The sequence below is a fragment of the Canis lupus genome, chromosome 32 (genome assembly GCF_011100685.1).
Source record: "Canis lupus familiaris isolate Mischka breed German Shepherd chromosome 32, alternate assembly UU_Cfam_GSD_1.0, whole genome shotgun sequence".
Lineage (NCBI taxonomy): Eukaryota > Metazoa > Chordata > Mammalia > Carnivora > Canidae > Canis > Canis lupus.
In genome coordinates this window covers 15,656,963-15,670,827 of record NC_049253.1, presented here as the reverse complement: position 1 = coordinate 15,670,827, position 13,865 = coordinate 15,656,963, and the positions used below count along the sequence as shown (strand labels likewise).

Here is a 13,865-nt window from a genome sequence, read left to right as displayed (position 1 = left end):
GCTCAGGGCGTGATCCCAGTCCAGGGATCTAGTCCCGCATCGGGCTCCCTAAGAGGAGTCTGCTTCTTCCTCTGCCTATGCCTCTCTCTCATGAATAAATAAAATCTTAAAAAAAAAAAAAAAAAAAAAAAAGTAAATTATGAAAAGGCCGAGGGCAGCCCAGGTGGCGCAGCGGTCGCCTGCAGCCCAGGGTGTGATCCTGGAGACCTGGGATCGAGTCCCACATCGGGCTCCTTGCATGGAGCCTGCTTCTCCCTCTGCCTGTGTCTCTTCCTCTCTCTCTAGGTCTCTCGTGAATAAATAAATAAAATCTTAAAAAAAAAAAAGGAAAGAAAAAAAGAAAGAAAAGGCTGAGACACTGGCCTAGAAGTCTAAACAGACTGCTAAATATTTGCTTCTTGCTTCCCTTGCTACATCTTACTCATTTCAAAGTGAAATGACTAATCATAGGCTGTGAAGAACAGGAAACCAAGGTATCAAACACAAAAGCATACAGAAATGATAGGGAAGTATAAAAAAATAGTCTCTACCTTTTATTTTATTTTTAAAATATTTTATTTACTTATCCATGAGAAACAGAGAGAGAGGCAGAAACACAGGCAGAGGGAGAAGCAGGCTCCCTGTAAGGAGCCAGACGTGGGACTCGATCCCGATCCCGGGTCTCCAGGATCACGCCCTGGGCTGAAGGCAGGTGCCAAACCGCTGAGCCACCCAGGCTGCCCAGTCTCTACCTTTTAAAGAACTTATAAAATTGGAAATACAAGAACTATTTACAAACAATGAAGCTACACAACAGCCATGTTAGATCAGTGTTCAGGAAGATTTAATGCTTCTAAGTAATAACCATTTAAGCAATCTGCTTAACATTCTTCCAATGATAGCCACTACTTACATATTAAAGAACCAAAGTCAGTATTTATGAAAACAAAGATGATTACTGTGGTAACGCCAAGTTCATGGGTTCCACCCTTGGGTATAATAATCACCATGTTCACAATAATTTGTTATCCCATACTCCACCATTCATCTTGCACATTATCACACAAAGGTTCCAATGATAGCAGTAGCATAGACAAAATTCCTATCATCACTTTTGGGAAAACTTAGAAGTTCAGGCCATTACTGAAAAGTAATTTCTTGTATTTTTATTAAAGAGTCAACCTCTTTAAAAATTTTTTGACTTAAAGACAAAATATGCATAAATAACTACTATGGGGAAAAGCACTATAAGGACAGCCCTTGACTTGCCTCTAAGACCTATACTGAGCACAAGAAAATACTACGTTGGGGGCTGGATGAGATGAGGCCATGAGGTGGGAGGCAAGAAGAGTGCCTTTACAAGAAAATTTGAGGTAAGAATCACCCTCAAGGAGCCTTTACAACCTAGCAAAATATAAAGGTACATATTCAGATCAATGATAGGACAAAATGCAGCACAATTGCCTAATTAGGCAGATAAAAACTATTTTAATTGTTCTTATAAAGATCAGGTTTACTATAAAGTAAAAAACTTCAGGCAGCCCGGGTGGCTCAGCAGTTTAGCGCCGCCTTCAGCCCACGACCCTGGAGACCCGGGCTCCAGTCCCACATCACATCGGGCTCCCTGAGAGGAGCCTGCTTCTCCCTCTGCCTATGTCTCTGCCTCTCTTTCTCTCCCTGTGTCTCTCATGAATTTATAAAATCTTTACAATAAAGTAAAAAAATTTCACTAAATTTAATGTTGTGAAATTTCTATATACCATGTGTAAACACAAATGGTAAAGGAGAAAACAGCAAACATTTCAGAGATGTATGCTCCCCTAAGTTATTTCAGAAGGAAGCGTGGCAAAAATACTTGGGGATCTGAACAATTTCATAAAACTGTAGACATGAATTAGAAGGAATAGTCACTTTAAAATCATTTTAGTTTGGAATTTGTAATTTCTGAGAAATCCTGGAAGTTTCTTTTACCTTAAGGATTAACAGGTAGGTAGGTGCTACAAACCATGTCTCACTGTATCACTGACAATATATTAATTTCCTATTTAGTTCTAATTACAGGTGAGACAGTGTGCTTGCTCATTAGACAAGATATAAAAAATGGGTCGAACGAATAATACAATTTTTTCTTTAGATCACCACTTAAGTCACTTAGAATTATTCAAGCTCTCCTTCCATAGGCAAAAACAGCCAAATTCAGGTTCTCAGCTTTGATATGTAAAAGGATACAAGGTATTTCATAAATGGAAAAAATAGGGACGCCTGGGTGGCTCAGCAGTTGAGCGTCTGTCTGCCTGCCTTTGGCCCAGGGCATGATCCTGGAGTCCCAGGATCGAGTCCTGAATCAGGCTTCCTGGATGGAGTCTGCCTGTCTCTCACGAATAAGTAAATAAAATCTTAAAATAAATAAAACAAAATTAACAGAGTCCAGTGGTTGAAAACATCCAATTATACATTAGCTTTGAAATGATAACAAGACTAGGATGAATGTGAACCAGTACTCCATCCTAAAAATGAACAAGTAACCAAGTAGTGATTCATAACTGAAACCGACAAGGCCAAATATGACAAATCCAGCTGTGCAAAGTTCAAAGTCTGAATGATACAAGATTATGTTGGAAGTATTGTTGGAGATAAAAATCAGATGTTTAAGGGAAAGTATAAAATACTTCATCAATTTTTCCCTTCCCCAAATAACAAGGCAGAGGGTAGTTTTGAAAATCTTATCTACCAAGATTAACTTGGCTAATAAAATATTCACTAAATTCATCTGTTCTTAATTACACTGTTCAATTTTTAAATAAGATCATTGCTATTGGTAGCAAAATCAAATCATGAACACAAAATTTTCCAAGCAGAGGTTGAAAATCATTTTGTTAATTTCAAAATACTTTGTTTTGACAATGAGAATTAAGTTAGAAAAACTACCCTAAGATGATAAAATACAGGTAAAATATTTAAACTGTCTTTAATAATAATGGGTAAACCTAATACGTGAAAAAAGATTCCCCTTAATTCTTTTTTATTTTTTTTTTAAGATTTTATTTATTCATTCATGAGAGAGAGAGAGAGAGAGAGAGAGAGACAAAGACACAGGCAGAGGGAGAGGGAGAAGCAGGTTCCACGCAGGGCGCTTGATGTGGGACTTGATCCCGGGTCTCCAGGATTAGGCCCTGGGCCAAAGGCAGGCACTAAACCACTGAGCCACCCAGGGATTCCCCTCCCCCCCCTTAATTCTTTTAAATGGGTGTTTCTGACAAACACCTAGTCCTGTATTTATACACTTGTTTCTTCCACTCAAAGCAGAGATTCTCGTGGGTAATAAGGCTTCCTCATTTTTTATCTCCTGGGACTAGACTACTGTGCCAAACAGAGTAAAACCTCCATGTAAGTATTGATTAAAAGATTATCCCTAGGTCTGTGGATCTTAACCAGAGGGAGGCCTCAGAATCACCTAGGGGACACTTCAAAATTACGCCTATTCCCAGAGAAAATGATTCCATAAATCTGGCTAAGATCCCACATACAATAGTCTTTAAGAAAGTGCTTAATAGGGGATCCCTGGGTGGCTCAGCGGTTTGGCGCCTGCCTCTGGCCCAGGGCGCGATCCTGGAGTCCCGGGATCGAGTCCCGAGTCGGGCTCCCGGCATGGAGCCTGCTTCTCCCTCCTCCTGTGTCTCTGCCTCTCTCTTTCTCTCTGTGTCTATCATAAATAAAAATAAATAAATCTTTAAAGAAACTGCTTAATATTCTGATATATAAATGCAGCTCTTGTCAAAATTCACAAACCATAACATATACTACAGAAAGCAAAAGCCAAAGGCTTCAGATTTTTTTTTTTAATTTTTATTTATTTATTTATGATAGTCACAGAGAGAGAGAGAGAGAGAGAGAGAGAGGCAGAGACACAGGCAGAGGGAGAAGCAGGCTCCATGCACCGGGAGCCCGATGTGGGATTCGATCCCGGGTCTCCAGGATCGCGCCCTGGGCCAAAGGCAGGTGCTAAACTGCTGCGCCACCCAGGGATCCCAGGTTTCAGATTTTAATCTGAAAACTTTTATGTCAGTAGTAGGAACCTAATCAAGTGTCTTCCTTACAGGATAGGGATCATTAGGGCAGCCCCAGTGGCTCAGCGGTTTAGCACCTGCCTCTGGTTCAGGGCGTGATCATGGAGACCCAGGATCACGTCCCACGTTGGGCGCCCTGCGTGGAGCCTGCTTCTCCCTCTGCCTGTGTCTCTGCCCCTCTGTCTCTCTCATGAACGAATGAATAAATAAATAAATAAACCCATAAAAAAAAGGGGGGGGGTGGATCATTATAGTCAAAAGGATTTGAAAAATCTGTAAGAATCAAACTGTATTTTGGACTAACAGGAAGCACTGAATCCATGAATTAAACAACCTACAACCTAGAGACAGAAGTAGTTGTTTTCTCCCCTAGCGCTAATAAGAGTATTCAACTTTATATTTGCAGGAATAATGAAAACTAGACTACTACAGATGAGAAGGAGGATGAAAGCAACGTCCAAGTTAGTCACTCTTAATAAAACTAAACTCCAAGGTCACCATCATCAGCATCCGTGAGTCACACAACAATCCCACAAAATTAGCTGGCTACCGAAGCACCTTAAGGATCTTAAAGAAACACCTGCAAAACCATGTTATCCAGCCTATAGGCTCTTTGGGGAAAAAGTGTATTTTAAGATACATCTAGCAATTAGTCGGCACATGGTGGTTCCCACAGTCCTTGAAAAGAGACCAATCAAAAAGAAACTCACTCTTGTTTTCGAAACTTAGGTTAGTGGACCACTTAGTTCACATTTAGCCATAACCTGAGAATAAGATTGAAGTTGAATCCCAGTTATTTAAATGTGAAATGGGAGAGGAGAGTAACAGGTAGCAAGACCAAACTGACATTCATTCATTCATTCATCTGATAAAAAGAGAAACTCAAATGGTCTGAAATAGCAGTATAGCATAGAGTTTAAAAGCTTAAATTTTTGAGGTAGACTATCTGATATGCATCTCAGTCACTCACTGGCTGTGTGACTACACAAGGAACTTAACCTCTCTTTGCCTGTTTCCTCATGCATAAAATGGAATGGTAAAGAGCATCTATCGCAGAGAACTGTTGTGAGGATTAGAGAAGTGGATTCTTACAAAGGGCTTAGGAATAGTGCTTGGTACATAGTAAATGCTAAGTCTTCACTATTATCAGCAGCACAATAATGCTAAAGAAAACTCTTTTAAATACCAAAAACCTAAAGTTTGATATAACAGTTAAGACACAATGTAGAGCCAGACTATCCAGGTTCTAATCCCAATTCTCCCATGGTATGACCCTGGGCGGTTTTTGTTTGACCTTTCTGTGCCTCAGGTTTCTAATCTTGAAATGAGGATAATAATTTAATTGTACCCACTTCCTTGAGTTGTTGTAATATTTAAGGAGTTAATTCAGATGTTTCAAATAGTTCTGACGCACTGCAAACAAAACATTGCTCATCTAGGCTCAGCTCACTTATTTTATGTAAAGTTCTGAAAATTTCCCCAAAATACAAGCACTCTATGTTATTTTGTTTAATGGAAGTAGTAAAATTGTGGTCCTCAAACACCACTAATCAACTTGGGAGTTCCCTTTTTTTGATTCTAGTTGTTTAATTAAATAGTCCTGTAAAACCAAACTACAGCTTATGAAATAAATAATACAGCAAAAAACCCAAGTAAGATTATTTGATAGGGCTGCTTGGTCTAATAAATACTCAAAATATCGTAACGTAAGCATTAGGAAAAAAAAAAATCCAAAGGCTTGATCTAAGGAACTACTACTAATGGCTAAAAATTTCCCATTGATAAGCATTTCAAGAAAGTATCAACAAGGAATACAGATCTCTTAATAGTTTGAATTTAGGGGCTGTAGACAGTAAATTCAAAACAAACAGATACATGACAGAAGAAATACCATACTAACATCAATGCCTACTTGACCTCATTTCTAGAACAGAGGTTCCCCCCAAAAGAGCGATCTTCTTTATCCACTCACTAAAATTGTTTGGATCTTGCATTTTTTGTTTTTTGACGTTTCATCATGTGATTCTGACATTAACAGCTAAATACCAAGCCACATGCCTTTCAAAAACCTTCTATAGGCTGAATCAACAGTCCCACATAACACAGTTTCTTCCAATTTGGAAAGTATTACGTCCAGTTTCTGTATTACGCATACCTTCAAAATATTTACAGCGAAAGACAGACCGGTATTAATGAAAAGTACTAAACTAAGAAAGTTCTTTAGCAAGTTTTTGAAGATTAAAAATAGTAGTATTAATAATCTGAATTGCCTTGTGCCAGGGGCCTGTTCAAAGCCACACATTGACCTCTTTAATCCTAGAATTAAAAAGAAATAAAATCTAGGTACCTAAATTTGTTTAGCTCGCTGTTGCATCCCTACTGTCTAGAACATACTAGGCACTCAACTATTGTTCGTAGATAACAAGTATCCGCTTTATAGAGGCATACAAATAACTTGCCCATTCCCAGAACTCTAACTGGATAATTTCTGCTCCAAAGTTCACATTCTTAACTATTATATTGCCTCTCTAAAGCTTTTAAATCATTAAGTAGTGTCACAGCAGCTGGGTATCACCTGTAAAAGAAAAAAAATCAATGAGACCTTCCTTTAAAGTGTTGTTCCACATGCATAAAAAGCTATGGATTTGGAATTACTCCACATCTCAGTAACCTGAACTAATTCGCATAGATAAAAGGTTTTGATCTGTACTGAATATTCTATTCTTTGTATTAACTATGCTGTAAAATACGACCATGCTTCTCCAATGTGTTGCTGGCCTTAGAATGGGTCAAGAAATGCTTAATCCTTTTTACTTTAAATCTTAACTCCTAAAAGTTTTTTCCTCTCCAAAACAAACATTTAAGTGTATATTTTACATAAACGCACAATGACAATGCAATGATGGACTAAATCAAAATTCAAGATTTCAGTCTCTTTCATTACACGAAAATCTGAACCATCATCTTTCAGAATACCAGTTTGCTCAAATAAACTCAAAGTCACACATAATTAAAATTAGGCAGCATCAGGTCTACTTAGTACAAGCCAAGTCCCTGCCATGCCTCCCATATAGAACTCCTTTAAAAAAAAGTAACCCATGAAAACCGAAGTTTCTAACCCACAGCCCCCTCGGTCTCCCTAGTTTTTTAGTAAGGCTGAATTTATTCCATGACATTTTTTTCAAGTTAGCTGTAAATACTCCACCCTCCTCGATTGTGCAAGAACCAAATACACCACACATACACAAGTTACAAAAAAGGGAAATGCAGTTTGAGAGTTTGAACATCGAGTCTTCAGCAGGACGTCTCAAGAGCTGTGTACAATCTGATGTAAAAGTTAACATTTAACAAAGAATATTATTTCATATAATGACGAAAGGAGATGCCGGAAAAAGCCTGAACCAGTTAAAGCAGCCGCCATCTTAAAATGCGGGATAGAAGTTAGAGCAAGAAAATGAGACTAAACCACCGGAGGTGAAGGTTCCGCTCACCCGGCGCCCCCCCCAGGCTCGAAAAAACGTATTTCTTTCAACTTCTATCTATCAATAGTTTCTATCAAACCACGTTTCAAGTAGCCAATCATCTCCGAAAGTGTTATAAAATCAGCCGAGACAAAGATAGGTACACCAAACCTTCCCTTACTGCCATCACACCCGTACCGCCCACCCCCCCACCCCCCAGTCAAAAGAAGGGAGCTTCCAGAAGCCTTTTACACCAGTTCGCAGCGTCCCTCTTATAAATTCGAGTGAGAAGTCTCAACTACAAAACATAGGAAGTGGTAACATCGTGTCAGCCCATCTCTTCCCAGCCCCACTTATTCTTGTGTAACCTGCTCAGAGTCGATGAAGTTTAACTAGGTTCAGTCACTACTCTTCAGCCGCCAAGAGACTTCTACACCGACCCCCAATTAGGTTCAGGACCCGCCAGATTTCTATCACCTCCCCTAGGAGTTTCCTACGACTCTTCCCCCTAGAAAACCCGAAAACCTTGATCTTACAGCCAAAGTTCTCAAGCACCGAGACTAGGGAGCGCCATGACATCTGCGGGAGCGTCTCTGGGCAATTCTGACCCTCAAACAAGACTAAAAAACTCTTTTTAGCAGCAAAACCCAAGCGCCTAAAATCACTCTCCCCCACCCCTCATTTGGGCCGACTCCAACTGAAACATACTCAAGATAAACAGCTCATTCGCCACAAGTGTTCTGTTCTCTAGCTTTAAGCCTCCTTTCTTTCCCATCCCCCCCCCCCCCACAGAAGTGACCCAAGGAAAGACGTTTTCCTAATTATACTTCCTCCCCACCCCCACGCTTTCCTCCGAGACCGAGCCTTCGTTTCCTCCCACGACCCCCTTCCCTTCAGCCCCGTGGGTTACCTTATTAATCCGTTTCAGCGCCATAGTCTGTGCTTTTCGTCTGGCTCCTCACTCTCTCGGTGTGTGCTCAAAGGTCCGGCCAAAACTCTTGATTACCCGGGCGGCAGGGAAGGATTGTCTCTCTTCGTCTCACACCGGCTCTGCCAGACACAGGCGCCTTTTGCAAAAACGGAGCAGATCAGCACTCGCACAGGCCCCGGAGAGACCCTGATGAATCCAGGTCCCTTAAAACGGTCGCGATCCGGGGTGGGTGGGGTGGCGTGGCAAAGCCACCAACAGCCTCTATGCCGTGCTTCGGCCCGGAGAGGCGGCGAGGGTGACGGGAAGAGCGGAGGGGGCGGCTACAAGTTTGACTTCCCGGCCTCTCGAAAGAGACCCGGGTGGGAGAGGAAGAGGCGTAGGAGAAAGGGGTGGGTGCGGGGCAGGGTCCGGAGCCCAGCAGAGGAGGAGCCGGGGCCTAGTCGGCGCTGCGCCGGCGTCACTAGGGCGAAGAAAGGCTAGGGGGGAGGGGGAAGACTGGAGGCTCCGGACTGACGCCGGGGTTCTTTCGGTTTCTGCTCAAAGGTGCGGCCCGGAAGGAGAAGGAAATAATAAAGAGACTTGCTGTAGGTTGCCGTCCCCGCAGCCAGAGCTATTCTGTCGGCCCTGACGCCACCGTACACTCCGCCTTCCAGCGCGCTCCCGCACGCGCCCGCCCCGCCACCGCCACCACGCGCCCGAGCTGCCCCTGAGGCTCCGGCTCGGGCGCGAGGACGCGCCCATTCCCCCACCCCCTTGGGCAGGCGAGGCCCCGGCTTCCCCAGCCTTCCCACCCTACCCCACCCAACAGGCTGGTCACTCCAGCCACCCGAGGCCCGGATCTCCCCTCTTACCCGGCCGGCCAGGGGGCCGGCCTCCCTTCCCTTCCCCTAGCCGTCCACACCCACGCGTACAGAGGGGCCGGGGCCTCCCTCAAGCTGCGGCCTCGGCCTCCTCCCCGCGCGGCAGCTGGTGCCTCCCCGGCCCTACGGGGCTCACGCGCACGACACAGCCACAAGATGTCCGCTCTGACGGAACTACTGCCAGCTGCCACGCTCCGCCCCTCCCCCCTCCTCCTGCCTCTTCACCGCCGCGTATCAGTCCGCCAACGCCGCCGTCGCGAGCACAGGACGAAGCGAAGGGGGACGGGGGGACGGTTTACTTCCTACGTCCGGGACCGAGTTGATCTGTGCTACCCCCTCTTCCTTCTTTTCGGAACAGCACCTTCTTACTAAACAGATCGGAGGTTGGACTGGGAGGGCGGGGGCCGGAGGCGGGTCATGGGCTGGGGGGGGGGGGAGGGTGGACGAGCGGCGGAAACCCTCAGACTCAGAGAAGCATCGAGAACCGGAAGGAGACCATGGGAGGAAGGTAATGGAAGCGGCAGCTGCGCGGTCGAGACCCACGCCCCTCCCAGCAGCGTCCCCCAGTTTCCTCACTTGGTATTGAGGCGGCGGATCTCGCGAGAACCTCGTGGCTGGCTAGCCGGAGCGATAGCCCTGCAATGACTTAAGGGCAGTTGCGTGAGCTCTTCCTGTTGGGGGCCCGCCCCCCGAATCTACAAGTTCTCGCGAGATGCAATAGGCACCGGCTGGAGTAGGGGCGGGCCGTCGTCGGGAAGCACCGCCCCTGGATGCTTCTGCTGGTGGGAGGGAGGGGAACTGGAATTCCCCGGACGGGTTGGAGCGCGCGCCGGCGCGTCCGTCCCTCACGCGCCCAATCAGGAATGTGCGGCGGGAGGTGCCACGGGCTAATCACCGGGTACCTTTAGTCCAGGTTGATCCGGGCCTTCCGAGATTTCGGTGGAGCAGGTGAGCAATATATCCGCACTCGCCTGCCCGTGCGGGCTCGTTAACCAGGGGGAGGAGGCACCCCTCAAAGTGCAACACTCGTTGTAAATAGAACCGAGCGGACCGCTGATGAGCGCTCTCACGTGCCGAGACACAGCGCGTTTCTGACCTAGAGGGTCCGTACTGAGGAAAGGGGGCCTCCTAGAGCCCCTCCCAGTCGCAGTCGTCTAGGCATCAGATTCAACTATGGATTAACGTGGAGGGTAGGGAAATAGGGGCAGGCTATTTGCCTGTCACCATCCGCCAGGATTGAGGTACGGGAAGAGACTTAACACCTCCTTCTTCCTCTTGCCGTGTTTCAACTTCTAGGTCCACAGAGTTGCAAAACTCAAAAGATCAGAGTTTTGGGTCAGAAAAACGTATTACTTAACTGAAACATCCGGGGGCGGGCAGAAAGGGAAGAGCAGAATTGGCCTGTTTAATCTGCCGGGTGTAAAATAATGGAGAAGGTGGTTTGGCTCTCTAGGGTATCCTTCAGGCAAAGGGGTGGTACGACAGTAATTTTTAAAAGGATTAAAGGTAAGCGCTGACCTGCTTAAAGTTTTCGAACATTTCCTGACTTAACGAAGTGGATATTTTAAAGAATCAAAGAGGAAAATTAACTTGTTTTTAAAATATAGTTTAAAAAAAAAAGAAAAGCAGCAATTTCTGGTTACAATAAAGTATTACCTAATAAAAGCTAAAGTAGGTCTGTGATGAATGGGCTAATGTATACCGCTTACGTGGTCAGGAGGAGTGTCACTCGAGCAATTGGTGAAACCCTGCTCAAGCTAGTATCTCTGTGAATCAGCTAAGGATTTTGTTCAGAATGTAGATTTTGATGTAGTAGGCCTTGGTGGAGCATGAGATTTCACAGTTTTAACAAACTCCCAGGTGGTACAGATGATTCTGGTCAGAGTACAGCCCCGTGAATAGCAGAGTACTAAAGTGCTCATCACATAGCCTGTTTCCCTTCTCCTAGAATAATCTTTGTTCTCTGATTTAACCGGTCTACTTGAGTAGAAACACAGAATTAGGCAGTTGGGGTGGAGGGTGAAATCCAGGTTTGAGTTCTTGCTCTATTCTCGTTGGTGTGATACTGTGTGGTTGCTTACCATCTTAGTTTCTTCCTACACTGAACTATACATAATAATAGCAGCCTTTTTTTTTTTACAGGTTTGTGGTATAGTTCAGGTGTCATAATGTATGTGAAAGGGCACTGTAGACTATAATACTTGATAAACATAAGTTCTTAATCTAACCAGTCAGACATTAACTGGCCAGAATGTGAAACAAACATGTAAGAGTAATCATAAATATAGGTAATGTTTATGCAACACTTGTCATGTGTCAGGTACTGTGCTTATTAACCTTTTACAAATAAAGAACTTGATGCTTCGGGAGATGAAGTTACTGTCCCAGGATTACACAGTTAATAAATGGCAGAAGTAGAGTTTGAACCCAGGCAGTTAACTTCAGGGTATTTAATGAGTGGAATTTAATACTGCCTTTTAATTTAGAAAGTAGAGGGACACCTAGGTGGCTCAGCAGTTGAGCACCTGTCTTCTGCCCTGGGCGTGATCCTGGAGTCCCAGGATTGAGTCCCGTATCGGACTCCCTGCATGGAGCCTGCTTCTCTTGCCTCTCTCTCTCTGTGTGTCTCACGAATAAAAAAAAAAAAAAAGAGATTTTTTAATCTTAAAAAAAAGTTTGTTTAAAAAAATAATTTAGAAAGTAGGGGAGTAAGATGCTTTATATTTCTACTTTCAGTGTCCTCTGAATCTAATTTTGACTTATTTCTCCCTCTGTTTTGTTCTTTCAGAAGCCAAGGTTACAAGAGATAGGAAACATCCCCCAAAGGGAACTCACAATATCCAGGAGGTCCATAAAGAAAAGTCTCAGATAAGCCAATTTGTATTCCCCTAATCTAAACAAACTTCAGTATGAAAGTGTAATGGAACATGTTAATGCTCTTAATTAACAAAGTATAACAGACTGGCACAAATTTGAGGTCAGAGTTCTTCACTTTTTTGTGCCACAGACCACGTTGGCAGTCTGGTAAAGCCATGGACTCTTCTAAGAGTAATGTTTTTAAATGTATAAAGTAAAATTCATAGCAACAACTATGTTGTGATGTAAAGTATCTTACTTCTCTTGGTGATACAGATGTAGGTATTGTTGCTTACTTTTAAAATTGAAGGAAATAGTAAATTTCGGTTAGAGATTAGTAAAAATAAAGATGTATTTTTCCCCATCCAAATTCACATACTCCCTAGTTCTGTCCATGAACTTTATGATAAAAAATTTTCGGTAAGGTCTTAGTGGACTTATTCCTGTTGGTAAACCTTGAAGGGATTGTGAAATTTTAACATATGGTTATAATTTATATTCATAACAGTAGTGATTCATTAAAAAAGGTTTAATTACTACCAGTATACTTATTAAGAATACATGAAAGTACATAATAGGTCTAGGAAATAGTTTATCCCATCCGTTGATTTTTTTTTTTTTTTTTTTTTTTTAAACTGTACCTATAAACATACCCTATAGAAAACTTCCCTATCCAGATGATTCATTCCCCAAGCATTCTGGTAACTTAGTTTTTACTATATCATTCTTATTTATTACACACCTTTACAAATAAGATGTGGTGGAAGGGGGTGCCTGGGTGGCTCAGTCAGTTAATAGTTTGCCTTCAGCGAGCCCTGCACCTCTCATCAGGCTGCCTGCTGTTCCTCCTGCTTGTTGTCTCTCTCTGTCAAATAAATAAAATCTTAAAAAAAAAAAAAAAAAACTGTGGTGGGGATGCCTGGGTGGTTCAGCGGTTGAGCATCTGCCTTTGGCCCAGGGTGTGATCCTAGAGTCCCGGGATCGAGTCCCATATCGGGCTCCCTCCATGGAGCCTGCTTCTCTCTCTGCCCCTCTCTCTCTCTCTCTCTCTCTCTCTCTCTCATGAATAAATAAAATCTTTAAAAAAAGAATTCCTTAAAAAAAAAATGTGGAAGAGCTCCAAAATGAAATAGCCAAAGGTGAAATTAAATACTGTGTAAATTACTTAATAAGTGTTAACAATTATTATTTGAAGTACTGTGTGTGGGGTCTTTTAATTCATTGTCTTATCAAATCCCTGTTATATAGATGAAACACTCAAGGTCACCAAATTATTAAATAGTAGAGTCAGGATTTAAAACCTTGGCAGAAAAAAATAAAATAAAATAAAATAAATAAAACCTAGGCAGTTTGGCCTCAAAGCTCACACTCAACCAGTAAATTGTTGAATTATTTTTTAGTACTTAGACTATTGAGCGATATTAGTTTACCTAATAGTGAAACAAGTACGTATTTGCTGCCTCAATTATTTATGCATTTCTTAATATTCCAAGTAAAATTCCATCCAGCGACTGAAAGGAATTTTTTTAAATTCTTCCTTTGCAGCAATATTGTTTATAGTATCCAGTGCCACCTTTAGCTAAGTGAGCAACCATTTCGGGCAGGAAAATTGTTTTGCAGTGATTTTTATTGCAATAGAGTTTTGTTTAGAAGATCAAGAAATCCACTTAGCCTTTCCCTGCCTTACAAACATGCTTTCTCATCTGGTATT

The 13,865-nt window shown here is 42.9% G+C and overlaps 1 protein-coding gene and 2 long non-coding RNA genes across 9 annotated transcripts in view; 1 reads left to right on the top strand and 2 right to left on the bottom strand.

The window, feature by feature from the left end:
* The window catches only part of UBE2D3 (ubiquitin conjugating enzyme E2 D3), a 30,961-nt gene extending 20,924 nt beyond the window's left edge, over window positions 1-10,037 (bottom strand). For 2 of the 7 annotated variants that reach the window (XM_038582017.1, XM_038582012.1), the window contains exons 1-2: window positions 9,350-9,507; window positions 8,418-8,574 (exon numbers count right to left, since the gene is read on the bottom strand). In XM_038582017.1, coding sequence (XP_038437945.1) covers window positions 8,418-8,441 — 24 coding nt within the window. In that variant the 5' untranslated portion in view covers window positions 8,442-8,574; window positions 9,350-9,507. The other 5 variants (XM_038582013.1, XM_038582015.1, XM_038582018.1 and 2 more) reach the window with 5 other exon arrangements.
* Window positions 5,483-7,687, bottom strand: LOC119867195. The gene is made up of 2 exons (XR_005382743.1): window positions 7,291-7,687; window positions 5,483-6,621 (listed from the first exon to the last, which is right to left on the bottom strand). It is a non-coding gene; the product is annotated as an uncharacterized LOC119867195 (long non-coding RNA).
* On the top strand, window positions 9,836-12,387 carry LOC111093581. Its single transcript, XR_005382742.1, has 2 exons — window positions 9,836-10,246; window positions 12,087-12,387. It is a non-coding gene; the product is annotated as an uncharacterized LOC111093581 (long non-coding RNA).
* Window positions 12,388-13,865: the final 1,478 nt, after the last annotated feature.